The sequence below is a fragment of the Somniosus microcephalus genome, chromosome 12 (assembly GCF_052327205.1).
Source record: "Somniosus microcephalus isolate GS21.2 chromosome 12, FLI_Smic_1.0, whole genome shotgun sequence".
NCBI lineage: Eukaryota > Metazoa > Chordata > Chondrichthyes > Squaliformes > Somniosidae > Somniosus > Somniosus microcephalus.
The window spans coordinates 115,429,922-115,448,779 of NC_140998.1; the positions used below are offsets into that span (position 1 = coordinate 115,429,922).

Below are 18,858 nucleotides of genomic sequence, written 5' to 3' on the forward strand. Positions count from 1 at the left end.
TCCTCTGCGCGGTGGCCTCGAGAGGATCCACCGGCAGGAAGGTCCCGCCCACGGTGAGCCCCTTGGCGACAGCCAGGGACACCGCCCGCTCCGACCCCAGGAAGAACACAGCCTTCCCATACATTTTCGAGGCCGCGACGATGGCTGAGGGGCCGACAACCCCAGCCATGGCCTTGACGCAGGCCTCGATGGTCATAGTGGGGTGAGTGTAGCTCTTCACCCCAAGCTTTTTCGTTATTAATTGAAAAGGTGACGGGGCAGCAGGAACAGCGGGAGCAGCTGTGGCTGTGGCTACCACTCTCGCATAGGTCCCGGCTGGCCCCGCCACCGGCGAAGATGCAGTCGCCATTCTGGGGTGCTTTTTTTAAGGGCTACACTCACCCCAAGTCACAGGCCTGAAGGTGTTAATGGCCTCGGTGTATATATATATATTTTTTTTTGTCCTCTATTGAGCAGAGGGAGCTGATTAAAATGAGGACACACCTCTCTCCTTATTGATTTAAATTGGGAGAGGAGCCCTCGCCCCTCTGCTCAATTGGCAATTAATAAAATAGATGAAACTAAGGTGCCTTAGAAAGACAGGCAGAGAGAGACAAAGAGAGAGAGAGAGAGGTGGGGGGGTGGGAAGGAGGGAGGCCGCAAAGGGCAGTGTTGCCACTCAGGATGGTGGGTGGGTGTAGGCAGGGTTGCACTCTCCGATGGAAAAAGTCTTTGGTGATGGTGGTCTTCTGGCAGGGGGAGAAGACGTCTTCACCTGGAAAAGCTGGAGAAGCCCAGGCTTAGTCCTGCAACAGGTCTTAACGATGTAATTAAATTAAATTAAGGACTTCACCTTGGGCAGCTCCAAGCTCTCCCAGGGCAGGCAATAGAAGGGATGCTAATTAGTGGTGTGTGTGGCCTAGCTTTTAACAAGAGCACACACACACACACACACACTACACCCCTTGATGATCCGGCCTTGCTTCTTCTTTTCTCCCCCCACCTAAAATACAAAGTCTTGGGAGAGTGCCCCAAATAACACCCACCTGTAGATGTTCCGGATGAAGTTTTCTTCCCTCCTTTCAAGCAGTTGGTTTCTCTCCCTCTCCTGAAGTGGAGGCCAAATTGGGGAGGCAGTGATGGAAAGGCCTCTCCCCTGGTTGATGTTGATGATAGGCCTCCTTTCTCCTTTTCCTCCTCTGTCCTCTCTCTCCAGGCACCTCAGTTGATGTAATGATGGTGGAGTTGGTGGTGGTGGTCCAACGTTCTCCTCCTCTTCCTGGTCAGGGGACCACCACTTTAATCCACTCTCCAAAGTCTGGCTGCTCCCTCTGCTCGTGCTTGCAGCTGAACAGAGGGTAACTTAAGACTGAAGCACAGAAGCCTGCTATGGCTTTATATACAGGGGTGGTCACTGCCGGTACTGCAGTATAGAATCAGTTCTTCTCTTAAAGGTACATAGACAACAATTCCTCCCCTTTTAGATAAACAGTACATAACATTCATTTAACAACGAATTAATAACTAATTACAATTACAATTTTCTCTGTACTATATACATCAACTGAAATAATCATTTATAAGTTCAGTCTTTGAGGAGGCTTCCTGATCCTGACTGGATAGCGCCTTTCTCGAGTATCCTGTTTTTGCGGCGGAGTTGATTCTGGCTCATTGTCATTGGTTGGTTCGTCAGCTTCCAATACCACTGCTTCTGAGGTAGACGCAATCTGTACTTCGGGTTTATTACCAGGTGCATCTGCTCGTGGTATGGGTTTGGCTTGTTCCTGTGACTCTAGAATCTGGTCAGCATGGCGTCTCACGATGCTCTCTCCAACGTCCACTGTGTACATTAGTGGTCCCTGCTGTGTGCATATCGTTCCTGGCTGCCATTTTTCTGTTCGGTAGTCGCGGGCCAAGACTGGTTGCCCTATCTTGAAGCTCCGGGTTGGCTTCTCATTTATGTGCTGGAATTGCTTATCCTCAACATCTCGTCTTATGTTTGGTTTGACCAAATCCAGGCGACATCTTAGCCTTCGGTTGAAGAACATTATGGCTGGAGCTTGGTTGGTCACTGCATGTGTCGCATTCCGGTAAGCAAACAAGAAATTATCCACCTTGTGTTGCAGTGGTATGTCGTCGTTATACATCGCCTTTATTGCCTTTTTAAAGGTCTGAACAAACCTCTCAGCCAACCATTTGTGGCTGGATGATATGGGGCAGATGTGTAATGTTTTACCCCATTATTCCTCAGAAACCTCCGGAAATCCTCGGACACAAACTGTGGCCCATTGTCGGAGCAAATCTGTTCTGGCAAGCCATTCCTGGTGAAGATGGTCCGTAGGACTGCAATAGTTTTCTCCGTGGTGGTGGAGGACATTTTGATGACCTCTGGGCATTTCGAATGGGCGTCCACGGCGATTAGGAACATTGAGCCCATAAATGGACGAGCAAAATCAATGTGTACCCGTTGCCATGGAGATGAGGGCCACTCCCATGGATGTAGCGGGGCCTGTGGTGGAGCGTTTTGGACCTTCTGGCATCCTGTGCATCTCTTGGTCATATCCTCGATTTCTTTATCGATTCCCGGCCACCACACAAACGCCCTGGCTAGGCGCTTCATTTTTACCCCTCCCAGATGACCCTCATGAAGCTCATTGAGCACTCTATCTCTCAACTTGGGTGGAATTACCACTCGGGATCCACACATCAAGGTCCCCTGGCACACTGACAGCTGTTCTCTCCTTGGCGAGAATGCTGGCAACAGTGAGTCGCCATGTGCTGGCCATCCCTTCACCGTCAAATCATAGACCCGAGAGAGTGTCGGGTCATTTCGGGTTTCCTTCTCTATACTTGAGTTTGTAACAGGTAGACATTCGACTATGGTCGCATGGAATATCTCAACAGGGTCCACTGCAGGTGCTTCCTCTACCGTAGGCAACGGTAGGCGCGACAGCCCATCAGCATTTCCATGCTGTTTCCTACCCTTGTACTCTATGTCGTACTGATGTGCCCCTAGAAAAAGTGACCATCTTTGCAGCCGTTGTGCCGTCATCACCGGAACGCACTTCTTTGGGTTAAAAATGGAGACCAGGGGCTGATGATCAGTCAGTAGGGTGAATTTCTGCCCGTGCAGATAGTGATTGAACTTCTTCACCCCCCACACCAGGCTGAGGGCCTCCCTGTCAATCTGGGCGTAGTTACGCTCGGCTGAGGTTAACGAGCGCGACGCAAAGGCTATTGGCCTCTCTGAACCGTCAAAGAATTTGTGTGACAGCACCACTCCGATGCCATAGGGAGAAGCATCACATGCTAACTGAATCGGCAGTGTTGGATTGTAGTGGGCCAATACTTCTTTTGAAGTGATTAGGCATTTACATTTCTGAAAGGCACGCTTACACTCATCACTCCATTTCCATGTTACTCCAGTTTGCAGCAGGGCATACAGTGGGTGCAGAATTGTAGATAAATTCGGCAAGAACTTATGGTAGTAGTTCACCAACCCGAGGAACGACCTCAGTTGCGACACATTATCCGGTGCTGGAGCCTTGACTACAGCCTCAATCTTGCCCGGCGACTTATGCAACCCTTCCTCATCAATCATGTGGCCACAATACGAGATTTGTCTCCTGAAGAACTCGCATTTGGGGCAGTTGGCTCGTAGCCCATATTCTTGTAATCTAGTGAGCACCTGCTCCAGGTTGGCAAGGTGTTCACTGTCATTTTCGCCCGTAACCAGGATGTCGTCCAAATAACACTGGGTCCCCGGGATCCCTTGCGGGACTTGTTCAATCGCCCTCTGCCAAATAGCCGGGGCTGATGCTACCCCGAATACCAGTCGATTGTACTGGTAAAGGCCTTTGTGAGTGTTTATCGTGAGGTATTTCCTAGATGCTTCTTCCACCTCCATTTGTAGATACGCTTGGGCCAGATCAATCTTTGTAAAGCGTTTCCCTCCAGATAGTGAGGCGAAAATATCTTTTATCCGTGGAAGTGGATATTGTACTGTGTGCAGGACTGGGTTCACAGTTACCTTGAAGTCCCCACAGATGCGAACCTTCTTCAGCTCCCCAGGCGTGCTGCTCAATGATTTCTTCATTACAGGAACAATGGGTGTGGCCCACTCGCTCCAGTCCACCTTGGACAGCACACCCGAACGCTCCAGACTCTCCAGCTCTGCTTCAACGGCTGGGCGGATCGCGTACGGTACCGGTCTGGCCTTAAAAAATTTGGGGTTTGCGTTATCTTCGATTTTTATCATTGCCGTTACTCCTTTTAGCGTCCCAAGTCCTTGTTGGAACACCTCTTTCGCGTCAGTTAGAATTTTTGACAGTCGTCCAGGTGTGACGTCATCATCGTTTTTGTCAGTCACAGTTAGCGCCTGAATGGAATGCCAATCCAATTGTATTTTTCGGATCCATTCACGTCCCAATAATGGTGGTCCTCCATCTTGTAGTATATATAGATACAGTTTCTGTGTTTTCTTGCCGTTGTATTTAACTGGCACCCTTATTTTTCCTCTGGGGTAGACTTTTTGCCCCGTGTATGTCTTCAATACGATGGACGTGTCCTTCAAGGGTATGTGTGAGAATAGCCGCTCATAGTCTCGTCGATTCATGACAGTTAGGGCTGATCCTGTGTCCAATTCCATCTTTACTGGGGACCCTGCTATCATGAGGGTGACCCAAATGGTTCGGTGATCCTCCTTTGTGATCACATTGTGTAACTTTAGACAACTTAGTCTCCTGCTCCCGGAGCCATTATCACTCTCCTGATCTTCCGAACTACTGTCTGTCAATTTCTTTACTTTCTTGTACTTTTCCTTAGTAGCTCTTGTAGTGTTGGTTTTCTTTCCCAACCTGCAGACTCTTGCTTTGTGTCCCATTTTCCCACATTGCCTGCATACTTTGTCCTTAAACCAGCAGTCCTTCTGATCATGGGTTGTTCTGCCGCAGCGATAGCACTTTTCTGCTCCATACGCCATTTTGTTAGCGCTGTATTCTTGTGGTTTCTGTTGTATTTCCGCAGCTCCCCGTGCTGCTGCTTCGTAGGACACTGCCACACTGAAAGCCTGTTCTAGCATCAGGTCCTTTTCCAAAAGTAGTCGTTTCTGGGTTCAACTTATCCCGTAAGGTGTCTGCCAGTCCTGATCCAAACTGGCAGTGCTTCGATAACTTGCGTAGTTCCGTAAGATAATCAGCATTGCTCTCATCTTTGTGCGAGTTTCTTTTATGGAACTTGAATCTTTCTGCTATCAGCAGCGGTGTAGGGTTTAGATGTTCCTGTAAGAAATTGACAATCTCTTCAAAACTTTTCTCCATTGGTTTAGCTGGGGTAATTAAATTCCTCAATAGGCCGTACGTTCTCGCGCCCATCAAATTTAATAATACCGACGCCTTCTTTCCATCGGCCACCTCATTTGCCTTGCAGTACACTTCAATTCTTTCCACATACGTGGTCCAGTCTTCTACCTCGTTGTCGAAAGCAGTGATACTGCCACTTTTCGGCATCTTGGGTGATTTAAAATGGCGCCTCCCGCGCTTTTTCTTCTTCCCCAATGGATTAAAATGGCACCTCCCGCGCTTTTCCTTCTTCCCCAATGGAATAAAATGGCGCCTCCCACGCTTTTCCTTCTTCCGCTTGCTGCCACGCTGCTCCTAGCATTCTACAGGGTAATGGCGGAGACCCACGGCTTCGGCGCGTCTCACTTTTCCTTCCCCTCGTTTGTTTTCGCTAAGCTGCCCGGTTCTTGAGTACCGACCGCGCCCTGTGCGCTCCACCCTCTCTCTCACTTTTTTCCTCCCAACGACGCTGCACGGCCCCGTTGCAGAGCCGCTCGATCGAGCTCGAGCCCGCCGCAGTCCGGAAGGGTCAGTGCACTACCTGCTACCAGCACGATTTACTGGAACACCTTGACTGGGGAGCCAAGCCCAGCTCTCCACAGCCTCTCCTGCAACTCTCCGAACTCCGATGGATCCTTGGGCGGTTGCCCGCGGTCGACGCCCGTTGCTCTGACTTCGACCTCCAAGAAGCTTCTTCTCAGGGAAAGATCCCTGTGAGGTGATGCAGTACCGCAGGTGAGTTCGCACCTGTTCGTCGCCAGTATAGTGTCCGAGTATCAATAATACACGGACTGCAGGAGAACAATAATAACAGGTATTTACTGAACAGAGGGTACTCTTTTATTTGGACCCAAAAAAAAACCCCAATTCAACTGTAAATAAACAAAAGTTCAACTGAAGCTTAACAAATCAAATTAAAATTTGGTTTTCTGTGTTGATGATGCACTCCAGTCCCCGCGGCGCCCATCGGTCGCGGAAATACTCAAGCGCACCGGCGGACACCGCGTGCTCCATCTCCAGGGCCACTCGGGCGCGAACATGGCCGCGGAAGAGATGCAGGCAATCCGGCTGGATGACCCCCTCGACCGCCCGCTGCCTGGACCAATTGATGGCTCTTTTAGCCAGGCCCAGGAGCAGGCCCACAAGGAGGTCCTCCAACCTGTCCGCTCCCCTCCGCACCGGGTGACCGTAGATCAAGAGCGTGGGACTGAAGTGCAACCAAAAATCAAGGAGCAGCCCCTTCAAGTAGTGAAAGAGGGGCTGCAACCTCTCACAATACATATAAACGTGAAACATGGACTCCTCCAGGCCGCAAAAAGTGCAGGCGGCCTGGGAGTCCGTGAACCTACTTAAAACCTTATTGCACGGGACCGCTCCGTGCAACACCCTCCAGGCCAAGTCCCCGATGGAACAAGGGAGGACTCCCGCATAGAGAGCCCTCCATTGGGGACCTCCGCTACCGCCGGTTGGCAAAACGCCACGCCAAGGCGTGTCCGGACGGTAGACGAAGATGGCAAAGTGGAGAGTGTGCAGGAGCAGCCCGTACAGGAAACCCCTCGCGCGGAATGAAAAGGCACGGAGGGTATTTCCTCGAGATGGCTCAAGTTGTGAGACGCCGGTTCCCGAGGGGAGTTTCGGGGCCGGGCGCCGATGAGGAATTCCGTCCGAACGGGGGTAAGCTCGGACGGGATCGCCCCACGTGCTTGAGCCGCCTCGATACACCTAGTGGAGTCGGGGCCCAGTGCCGCTTTTACCGATTCGATGGTTTCGACCGCGAGCCGGACGTTGGCCCAGGACAGGCGCCGCGCCAGCTCCTCCGGCGCCATCCAGCCCGCTCCTCCGCCATCGAGCAGGTCCCCGACTCTGGTCACCTTGCCAGCCACAGCCCTACCCTCCGCCAGCCGCCCGAACCCGTGTTCGTGGAGGTGCGGCTTCCTGAGCAGCGGCTCCCGAAGGAGAGCCGCCGCTCCTGACGGGGGAGAGCTCCGCCTGGAAGCGACGTAGTTCCAAACCCATAGTAGTTCCTGGTAGAAGACAGGCAGCTCCCGCAGGCCGGCACGCCTGCTGCCCACTTTCGCAAACAGGAGCTGCGTGTCGTAATTGAGGCCATGCAGCTGGCGGAAGAAAAACGTCGCCAGCGCACACCATCTCGGAGGATTCTCGACGTACAGGTATCTCTGCAGCGTCTGAAGACGGAAAGTCGCAGCCTGGGTGCGAAGGCACACCAGCGCCTGACTGCCCTCCCTAAGCGGGAGACACAGAACCGCGGCAGAGACCCAGTGCTTCCTTTTGTCCCAGAAGAAGTCGATGAGCTTCTTCTGAATCTTGGCGACAAACGCAGGGGGAGGGATCAAAGTGACCAACCGGTACCACAACATGGCGGCCACCAGCTGGTTTATGACCAGCGCTCGACCCCTGTAGGACAACACTCGGAGCAGTCCTGTCCAGCGTCCTAGGCGAGCGGTGACTTTGGCCTCCAGCTCTTGCCAGTTCGCCGGCCAAGCGTCCTCGGCAGGGCTAAGGTAGACTCCCAAATAGAGGAGGTGCGTGGTGCTCCAGGCGAAAGGCCTGAACTCCTCCGGCAGGGAGTCCACCCGCCACTGACCCACCAGGAGTCCGGAACATTTCTCCCAGTTGATCTTGGCGGAGGATGCGTCCGAGTAAATCTGCTGGCATTCCCGCATCCTCCGCAAGTCAGCGGGATCCGTGACCATGAGGAGCACGTCATCGGCGTAAGCCGAGAGGACCACCTCCACGCCCGGCCCTTGCAGAGCCAGTCCCGTCAACCTCTTCCGCAAGAGGCGCAGGAAAGGCTCCACGCAAATGGCATATAACTGACCGGACATGGGGCATCCCTGACGCACCCCCCTCCCGAAGCGAAGGGGCGCCGTCAAGGACCCGTTAACTTTAATCAGACACTCCGCGGCGGCGTACAGAAGTCGGATCCGGGCGACGAAATGCGTCCCGATCCCGAATGCGCGCAGAGTCCCGAAGAGATACTCGTGATCCACCCTGTCGAACGCCTTCTCCTGATCCAGGGAAAGGAAGGCGACCGACAGACCAGCCCTCTGGGAGTGGTGGACCAGGTCCCGGACCAGATGGATGTTATCGTGGATGGTCCAGCCCGGGACCGTGTAGGACTGGTCGGGGTGGATCATGTGGGCCAGCACGGTGCCAAGGCGAGCAGACATGGCCCTGGCAAAGATTTTATAGTCCGTGCTGAGGAGGGAGACCGGGCGCTAGTTCTTAAGGAGGCGGAGATCGCCCTTCTTAGGCAGCAGGACAATGACCGCCCTGCACCAAGAGAGGGGCATCTCCCCGGTCGCCAAACTTTCCCCCAGGACCCGCGCGTAGTCGCCCCCCAAGACGTCCCAGAACGCCCTGTGGAACTCCACGGTCAGCCCATCCAGCCCCGGGGACTTTCCCCTAGAGAGCTGGCGGAGGGCGCCGGTCAGCTCCGCCAGACTTAGCGGAGCGTCCAATTTTTCGGCGCCCTCCGGGCCAACCTTCGTCAGGTCCTCCCACAAAACTCTGCGCGCATCCTCGCTGGACGGATCCGAAGAGAACAGAGCCCCTTAATAGGCGCGGGTCTCCGCGCTGATTCCCTCCGGATCCGAGACCAGAGATCCGTCGTCGGCCAGCAGCCCCAAGAGCTGCTTACGGACCCCCCGTCTTTTTTCCAGCGAGTAGAAGAAGGGGGAGCCGCGGTCCAGGTCCCGCAGGAGCTGGATCCGCGACCTCACGTACGCGCCTTGGGACCCGACGAGCTGCAGGTCCTTCAGCGCGCCCTTCTTCTCTTCGTACACCTTCCGCAGGGCCGGGTCCTCGACGACCTGACCGAGACGGGACTCCAGGTCGAACACCTCCTTCTCCAACCGCCCGACCCGGGCCTCCCGCCTCTTGGTCGACCCCTTCGCGTACTCCTGACAGAAGAGACGGATGTGAGCCTTGCCCACATCCCACCATAGCCTCAAGGAGGGGAAGCCCCCCTGCTTCCTTCTCCAGTCGGCCCAGAATCGACGAAACGAATCCCGGAACCGTGCGTCCTCCAGCAGCAGGTTGTTAAAATGCCAGTACACGGACCCCCCCCGCGCGTGCAGCGGAGCGAGCTCCGCCCACACCAGGTGGTGGTCCGTGCACGGCACCGGCCGCATGGAAGCTGCCGGAACGCAGGAGACGTACGCCCGGGAAATGTAGAGGCGGTCGATTCTGGACCTTCCTCCCCCAGACCTCACGCTAGTGAAGGCGCTGGAGTCGGGGTGGAGATTTCGCCAGACGTCCACCAAGTCGAAGGACCCAACCAGGTCCATCAACTTCTCCATTGCCGCTGGGCTTCGCGGGGGACCCGAACGGTCCCTCGCCTCGAGGGTGCAGTTAAAATCCCCCCCGAGGATGACGCACTCGCCCACGTCGATGGAGCCCAAGAGAGCGGACACTTCTTCGAAGAAGCGCACTTGCTGCGCACTGGTCTGAGGGGCGTACACGTTCACTAGATGGAGCGGCACGTCCCCCAGGCGAACAGTGACCTGGAGCAAGCGGCCCGGCACGTGCTCCTTGACCCCCAAGATCTCCGGCTGAAAATGCGGGGCCAGCAAGATAGCCACCCCGCTGGAATTGTTGGAGAGGTGACTCATGCTGACCCCTCCTTGCCACTCCAGGAGCCACGTGGCTTCGTCTCCCGGAACGGTGTGGGTTTCTTGCAGGAAGCACACCGCATACTTCCCGTCCCGAAGGACCGAGAAGTTATTGAATCTGCGGCGCGCCTCCCTGCTGCCGTTGATGTTGAGGCTGGCTACGGTTATCTTCATGTCAGAAGCATAGTGCAACCTCTACCTACACCTAACGGGGGGAGGAAGCGCAGCCGCTGGTCAGCCGCCACTTCCTCAGCAGCCCAGTGAGAAACGTTGTGAGCCGACACAGCTCGAGCGGGTTCACACCCTCGTCCGCGCCCATGATCTTAACGGCGGCGCGGACGGAATCGATGAGCAGCGCCAGCTCCGACCACCTGTCGAGGGCCAGCCGGACCTTATTGCGCTGACCCAGGCACGTGGCCATAAAATCCCGGAGTTCCCTTACGGAAATGAGGGGAGACTCGGCAAGGGGCACGAGGTCATCCATTGCCACGTCGGCGCTGGAGTCCGAATCGTCCTCCGTGCCCATCACCGAGTCCCCATCCTCCTCCAGGGGGTCGTCACCAGCGGCCGACCCGTCCGCCGCGCAGTGCGAAGCGAACGACTCGGCCGCGCCAGCCAGCCCCGCCTCCGCCCGGATCCCACCCCCAGGATCGGCGGCAGAGGATTTCTCCCTGGGCTCCTCTAGGGGTGCCGGGCCAGAAGACGGCGGCGGTTCAGAGCTCCCCTCCGCCTCAGACGCTGGAACGACCGGAGAAACCGGGGAGAGAACAATTTCCAGCTCCTCCAGTACGTCCGGCACCAGAGACGCAGCCAGGGGGCCATCCTCCTCCCCGCCACCAACCTCCGACCCAGCGGACGGGGGGTTTTGAATTAAAAGCTCTACCAGGACGAGCATCCCCTGGGAGACGTCCGGGTCGCATTGGGCGAGCTCATTATCCTCGAACTCGCCCGACCCAGCCCCCAGGCTGCCCGACCCGGTGAGGGGTAACGGCACCGATAAAAGGTCAATTTCAATTACTGCCGCGGGTTGTTCCGCAACCCCCCCCACGGGCAGGGTCTCATCCCCATCCCCGGGAGGCACGTGCTGGACAGACACATCTGCCTCAGCCTCCCGAGGGACAGGCGACCCCTGCCGATCGCTGGTGATGACGACAGCGCTGGGGGGGGGGGGCGCAGTACCCGCGGCGGGCGACGACTCCCCCTGCTCGGAGGGATCTTCCTCCTCCCGGTCCTCCTCCTCATCCAGGGGGTCGCGCCTTCTTTTTAGCACGGAGGGAGCGAGGGAGACCTCCATGTCTGCAAAGGCCTCCTCCTCGACTCCCTCCGGCGGAGCAGGTTTGTCGGGTTCCTCGGGCCCGAGCCCGGCCACAGGTATTGGCATTACCGCTGCGGCGGTTGCGGCCACAGGCTCGGGCACGAGGCCCCTCCCGCTCACATCTGCCCTGATCAACTCCGCGAGGAGCGCGGGTGTAAGGGGCTCAAGGGGCAAGGGCTCGCCATCCACGGGGGGACCCGCCCTAAGGTGCTTCTTTTTTCCCCGCGCCTTCTTTCCGGCCGGACACGCTCCCTCCCCCCCGCCGGAGGCCTTGGTGGCATCGGCCCCCGACGTCAACCGCGCATCAGACGTACTTGACGCGCGGGCAGATCCGGGGGGAAGGGCGGCGGCGGCGGCGCCAGCCTCGGCCGCACGAGATGATCCGGTGGCCTTGGAGGCAGGGCAGTTCCTCCTGATGTGCCCCACCTCCCTGCAGGCATGGCACCTCACACCGTCCGACGTCCAAAAGGCGCGGTAGGCGGTCCCCTCATGGAGGACGACGAACGCCCCGTCAGTGTCCTCCTCCCGCGCCAGCTGGATAAACAGCTGGCGCCGGAAGGAGAAGACGTGGCGAAAGCTGGCCTCCCGGAAGCCGAGCGGGTTGGGTGTGATCCCCGACCTCACCTCCGCAAGTTGTCGCAAATGGGGAAGGAGGAGCTCACCAGGAACATAGGGCGGGACGTTGGAAATAATGATCCTCTGCGCGGTGGCCTCGAGAGGATCCACCGGCAGGAAGGTCCCGCCCACGGTGAGCCCCTTGGCGACAGCCAGGGACACCGCCCGCTCCGACCCCAGGAAGAACACAGCCTTCCCATACATTTTCGAGGCCGCGACGATGGCTGAGGGGCCGACAACCCCAGCCATGGCCTTGACGCAGGCCTCGATGGTCATAGTGGGGTGAGTGTAGCTCTTCACCCCAAGCTTTTTTGTTATTAATCGAAAAGGTGACGGGGCAGCAGGAACAGCGGGAGCAGCTGTGGCTGTGGCTACCACTCTCGCATAGGTCCCGGCTGGCCCCGCCACCGGCGAAGACGCAGTCACCATTCTGGGGTGCTTTTTTTAAGGGCTACACTCACCCCAAGTCACAGGCCTGAAGGTGTTAATGGCCTCGGTGTATATATATATTTTTTGTCCTCTATTGAGCAGAGGGAGCTGATTAAAATGAGGACAAACCTCTCTCCTTATTGATTTAAATTGGGAGAGGGGCCCTCTCCCCTCTGCTCAATTGGCAATTAATAAAAATAGATGAAACTAAGGTGCCTTAGAAGGACAGGCAGAGAGAGACAAAGAGAGAGAGAGAGGTGGGGGGGTGGGAAGGAGGGAGGCCGCAAAGGGCAGTGTTGCCACTCAGGATGGTGGGTGGGTGTTGGCAGGGTTGCACTCTCCGATGGAAAAAGTCTTTGGTGGTGGTGGTCTTCTGGCAGGGGGAGAAGACATCTTCACCTGGAAAAGCTGGAGAAGCCCAGGCTCAGTCCTGCAACAGGTCTTAACGATGTAATTAAATTAAATTAAGGACTTCACCTTGGGCAGCTCCAAGCTCTCCCAGGGCAGGCAATAGAAGGGATGCTAATTAGTGGTGTGTGTGGCCTAGCTTTTAACAAGAGCCACACACACACACACTACACCCCTTGATGATCCGGCCTTGCTTCTTCTTTTCTCCCCCCACCTAAAATACAAAGTCTTGGGAGAGTGCCCCAAATAACACCCACCTGTAGATGTTCCGGATGAAGTTTTCTTCCCTCCTTTCAAGCAGTTGGTTTCTCTCCCCTCTCTCCCTCTCCTGAAGTGGAGGCCAATTTGGGGAGGCAGTGATAGAAAAGGCCTCTCCCCTGGTTGATGTTGATGTAGGCCTCCTTTCTCCTTCTCCTCCTCTGTCCTCTCTCTCCAGGCACCTCAGTTGATGTAATGATGGTGGAGTTGGTGGTGGTGGTGGTCCAACGTTCTCCTCCTCTTCCTGGTCAGGGGACCACCACTTTAATCCACTCTCCAAAGTCTGGCTGATCCCTCTGCTCGTGCTTGCAGCTGCACAGCCAACAATGCTGTGCAAACTGAACAGAGGGTAACTTAAGACTGAAGTACAGAAGCCTGCTATGGCTTTATATACAGGGGTGGTCACTGCCGGTACTACAGTATAGAATCAGTTCTTCTCTTACAGGTACATACACAACAGTTCCCATGGATTGGAGGGTAGCTAATGTTACCCCACTATTCAAAAAAGGTGGTAGAGAGAAACCGGGGAATTATAGACCGGTAAGCCTGACATTGGTAGTGGGGAAAATGCTAGAGTCCATTATAAAAGATGTAATAGCAGAGCACTTGGAAAGCAGTGACAGAATCGGACAAAGCAACATGGATTTACAAAAGGTAAATCGTGCTTGACTAATCTACTGGAATTTTTTGAGGATGTATAACTGGTAAAATAAATAAGGGAGAACCAGTGGATGTGGTGTATTTGGACTTTCAAAAGGCTTTCGATAAGGTCCCGCATAAGAGGTTAGCGTGTAAAGTTAAGGCACATGGGATTGGGGGCAAGGTACTGACTTGGATAGAGAACTGGTTGGCAGACAGGAAGCAAAGAGTTGGAATAAACGGGTCTTTTTCCGAGTGGCGGGCAGTGACTAGTGGGGTACCGCAGGGATCGGTCCTAGGACCCCAGCTATTCACAATATACATTAATGATCTAGATGAGGGAACTAGATGTAATACCTCCAAGTTTGCAGACGACACAAAGCTGGGTGGGCGTGTGTGCTGTGAGGAGGATGCCGAGAAACTCCAGGATGATTTGGATAGGATGGATGATTGGGCAGATGCATGGCAGATGCAGTATAATGTGGATAAATGCGAGGTTATCCACTTTGGTGGCAAAAACAGGAAGACAGATTATTATCTGAACGGCAATAGATTGGGAGAAGGGGAAGTGCAACAAGACCTGGGTGTCCTTGTGCACCAGTCGCTGAAGGTAAGCATGCATGTGCAGCAGGCGGTTAAGAAGGCAAATGGTATGTTGGCCTTCGTAGCGAGAGGGTTTGAGTACAGGAACAAGGATGTCTTGCTGCAGTTGTACAGGGCCTTGGTGAGACCACATCTTGAGTATTGTGTGCAGTTTTGGTCGCCTTATCTGAGGAAGGATGTTCTTGCCATGGAAGGAGTGCAGCGAAGATTCACCAGACTGATACCTGGGATGGCAGGAATGACGTATGAGGAGAGATTGGGTCGATTGTGCTTATACTCGCTGGAGTTTAGAAGAATGAAAGGGGATCTCATTGAAACTTATAAAATTCTAACAGGACTGGACAGATTTGATGCAGGAAGGATGTTCCCGTTGGCCTGGGAGTCAAGAACCAGGGGTCACAATCTAAGGATAAGGGGTAAGCCATTTAGGACAGAGATGAGGAGGAATTTCTTCACCCAGAGAGTGGTGAACCTGTGGAATTCTCTACCACAGCAGGCAGTTGAGGTCAATTCATTAAATATATTCAAGTAGGAGTTAGATATATTTCTTAAGGGTAAAGGGATCAAGGGATATGGGGAGAATGCAGGGACAGGGTACTGAAATTGGATGATCAGCCATGATCACATTGAATGGCGCAGCAGGCTCGAGGGGCCGAATGGCCTACTCCTGCTCCTATCTTCTATGTTTCTATGTTTATATGGGCAGTCCTTTGTCAGAACACAGAGCTGATGGAGTAGTGGTGCTGGTGGCGGGGGAGGGACAGTGGTCCTTGTTAACCCGTTATTTTTCTTTTTGAGCTAGTGGACCTAGTGTACTTTGCTAGCATCATCGGATCTAATTTCAAATATGATCCGCAGGTTACCTATCTGCCAGTTTCTCACATTTTTTAGGCCTCTCACTGCTTCCGATAGTCACACATCCTGTTTTTTCTTTAATTTCTTTAAAGGTTCTGTCCACTGCTTGACTGAGATGATCGGTTACATCACCCAATCATTCCACTGATACTTCTTTTCTCGGTTTGTTTTTTCAATCCCCTTCCCTTTTCTGGTACTATTAAAATGCTTGTTCCTCCCTTACTTTTCAGTTCTTAAGAGTATGAATCCAAAACGTTGATGTCTGTTCTCTCCACAGATGCTGATTGACCTGCTCTGTATTTCTAGCATTTTCTGTTTTTGCTTCAGATTTCCAGCTATTTTGCTTTTTATTTGTAATGATGTAATCACTTGGTTGATCGTAATTGTTAAAACAAATTGCTAACTGCATTATAATAAATTGTTAACCTTCATTTGTTCACATTTCAACAAAGCAAATGCTATTCCTTGTTAATACATTGAATGCCCAACAAGAATGTCAGGACAGGAAGATAAGCAAGTTTTATAGCAGTTCAATCAAAAATCAGTGAACTGTAATCCCCCAACTTACATAAGTATATAATTTATGACCAATGTTCTCTATTGTAGGGAAATGTTTTGAATCGGTAACATAATTTTTACTCGTCACTGCGGCACTTTGAGAATGAAAATGCCTTTGTTGTTTGTATGAAACAGGAAAAAAGCCCCAGACATTAGGGACGTATGGGACTTTCCTGGGATTGTGCGACTCCTTACGGAAATGAAACCCAGCGCCAGCGACTGTAGCAGCTATTTCTCATAAGAAAATATGGCAGTAAGGAAGACCAAAACCCTGGGAATTTCAATATTTGACCATTATTATCTGTAACACTTGAATCATTATTCCAAGGTTTATTTAAACCATGCTGGAAAATTAATAAAGCTAAAGAATAATATTATGCACATGAATGTTATGCTTAGAAATAAGTAAAAATTTCATTTAGATTGGTAGGTAACCATATACAAAGATATGCAATTGTATAAAATAGTGATCTGCTTAAACAAGATCAGGGTCAGATGTCTGGTACAAATGAAGCCAGACCTATAACCTCTACCACCTAGAAGGACAAGGGCGGCAGACGCATGTGAGCACCATCACCTCCACGTTCCCCTCCAAGTCACACACCATCCTGACTTGGACATATATTGCTGTTTCTTCGTAGCTGGGTCAAAATCCTGGAACTCCCTACCCAACAGCACTGTGGGACATCACACGGACAGAAGCGGTTCAAGTCGGCGGCTCACCACCACCTTCTCAAGGGCAACTAGGGATGGGCAATAAATGCTGGCCTTGCCAGCAATGCCCACATCCTGTGAATTAGTAAAAGAAAAGGTTGGAACTGGGCAGTCCTACAGTTTATAAGTCATTTGAAAGAATTGTAAGATCATCTTCTTTGTTTGTTGGCGTAATATTGTGGTCTAAAGGTGCAGGGTATTAAATTCAAGAAAGCTACGCACACAGTGTGCTGTGCCAGAGATGTGGGTTTCATGTGCATCATTTCTTAAATGATGACTTTTTGATCTTTGCATGTGCTGTTAGGGACAAGCTGAGTAAAGGGAGAAAGGGAAAATCAGCAGAGTTACCTCTCGCAACTTGTGCCCTTCTTCATGATCAGCTCAGGAGTGACACAGTCATTCAGTCAGGCAATGGTGCATGATCTGGGTTTGCAATTTTGGTTTGATATAAATAGGCTGATTTAGCAATGACTTTACAGCTTTTAAAATTTAGCATGCTGTTTTTCACAAAAGTATATTCATTTGTTGTTTAAAATCAAATTTGAATAATACATGGTGGAAGAATGGTTCTTTAATTAGTTCTTCTGTTGTCTGGGATTCAAGAATTTATATTTTAAAATATAACAGCCTGCATCTTAGGGCAAGTTACATGTACATGAACTTCATTTGTACCACAATTATGTTTTAAATTACTGAATAATAAAAAGGTAGCATTCAAAAACATAAAATGCTCTGTTTGTAAGATTTGTTTTTTTAGACTTTATCATAGTGTTGCTCTTTCTGTGGTTATTGCAATCAAATATTCAGTTTGATTTGATCTGAGTTGACCCCTCCCATCAAATCTTAAAGCAGGTTCAAACCATGAGAAATCTACAGATAAGGGAAATTTTAGCTCAGCCCCACTATTTCTGAAAGAATAAAGAAAACATCAATTTTTACAAGACCCTGAACACAACACAAATGAGTTCTGAATAAACTTTGAAGTTTTCACAATATCGTTACTTCAAAATATAAGTTTATTGTGCTGGGAATATGACTTTTTTTTGGATTTTGAGTTTGAATATGGTTGCAAATATTGAAAATGTGAGCATATCAAATCATAGGATTAAGCTGAAATGGTTTAAAAATTTCAATCCTGCCCAATTCAGATTTGTACAGACTCATCCCCCTAAATAAAATAATAGCATTCATGATACTATTTTCAAAGTCACACTGAAAGGTTGTACCATCTACATGCTTGAGGCTGAACCAGACTGTTTGCAACCTTGGTGTCATATTTGAACTCGAAATGAGCTTCTGACCACATATCCGCGCCATCACTAATACCGCCTATCTCCATCTCCGGAACATCGCTCAACGCCACCCTATTAGGAATGAATACCAAACTTGGTCGATTTGAACTGGTCTGAATTTGGACTTTTTTCTAAAACTTTTCTTCTAGATATCAATTTACGTAAGCATACCAAGCCCTCATGAATCAAAATCTATGCCGTGATTTCGCCGACCGAGGTGGGTCCGCGGCAGCCGGGGTCGGTGTCACGGTCCCAGCCCGCTGACAACTGTAGCCTACACTCTCCAAGTGATTTTATGTTAATAGGGATTGTTAAGCCCGCCCTGCAAGGTTCCCAGCCAATTAAAAGGAAGCGGGTCCGAAGACATTATTTGATGACGTGTCACCAACGGGTTTCCTTAAAAGAGCCATGTCCAAATTGATTTTGACAGCACTGCTGTCAGTGTTCTACAGCATTGAGATGCTGCAAACACTGACAAGCACTGCACAAAGGTACACGCCTGCACCCAGGATCTACCATGACTCCCTCCATAAGCATATGGAGGGAGTCACAGCACGCAGGGAGGTTCTCTTTCCTTTTCATGGGCGGAAGAGACCTCCCCAGGAGATCAACGCAGCCTGGTTGCACATTGCACAGGACGGCACAAGCAGGGATGTTGTCAGGAGGACTAGGCTGCAGTGGCACAAACCTTTCAATGATCCTCGTAGATCACGAAATGTTACTGCCAAGCCACACTCAACCTCATCCTGCTGTGCCATTCATCACATCCCCATCACTCTGCCTTCCTTACTCTACTCCTGCACATCTTTACTCACACCAACTTACCTTGCACCTCCACCCATCCCTCCCTATCGACATTATCACTTCCCCATTTGACTAGCCACCCCTCACACTCACCCCATCCGACTGCAAGCATACCAACTAACAACACACAAGGGTAGACGCTTGGGTGGTTTAGCCAATGTTTATGTGAAGTTTCTGGTAATGTGCTGTCAAACATTGAAACCTTTATTTTCAGCACTTTGCATTCTTGGACGGATTTGTGTGCACCTTTGGAAGTGGCTTAGTGAGTTGGAGTGAATGGTGAGACATAAGGTTACTTCCTCCCCCCGCCCTCCCCCTCCTCCACCCCCGCAATTGTGACGAGTGTGAAAGGAATGGCTTGGGCATTGTAGGGATGCTTTATGGTGTTGGTGTGGGGTGGTGCCAAACTGGCGCAT

General features: G+C 52.0%; 1 protein-coding gene across 1 annotated transcript in view; it reads left to right on the top strand.

The window, feature by feature from the left end:
• LOC147109479 (uncharacterized) overlaps window positions 1-17,059 on the top strand; it is a 51,038-nt gene extending 33,979 nt beyond the window's left edge. The window contains exon 3 of the mRNA XM_086004206.1: window positions 15,768-17,059. Within this exon, the coding sequence (XP_085860332.1) occupies window positions 15,768-15,835 (68 nt within the window). The 3' untranslated portion in view covers window positions 15,836-17,059. The remainder of the gene's footprint in view (window positions 1-15,767) is intronic.
• The last annotated feature ends 1,799 nt before the right edge of the window (window positions 17,060-18,858 follow it).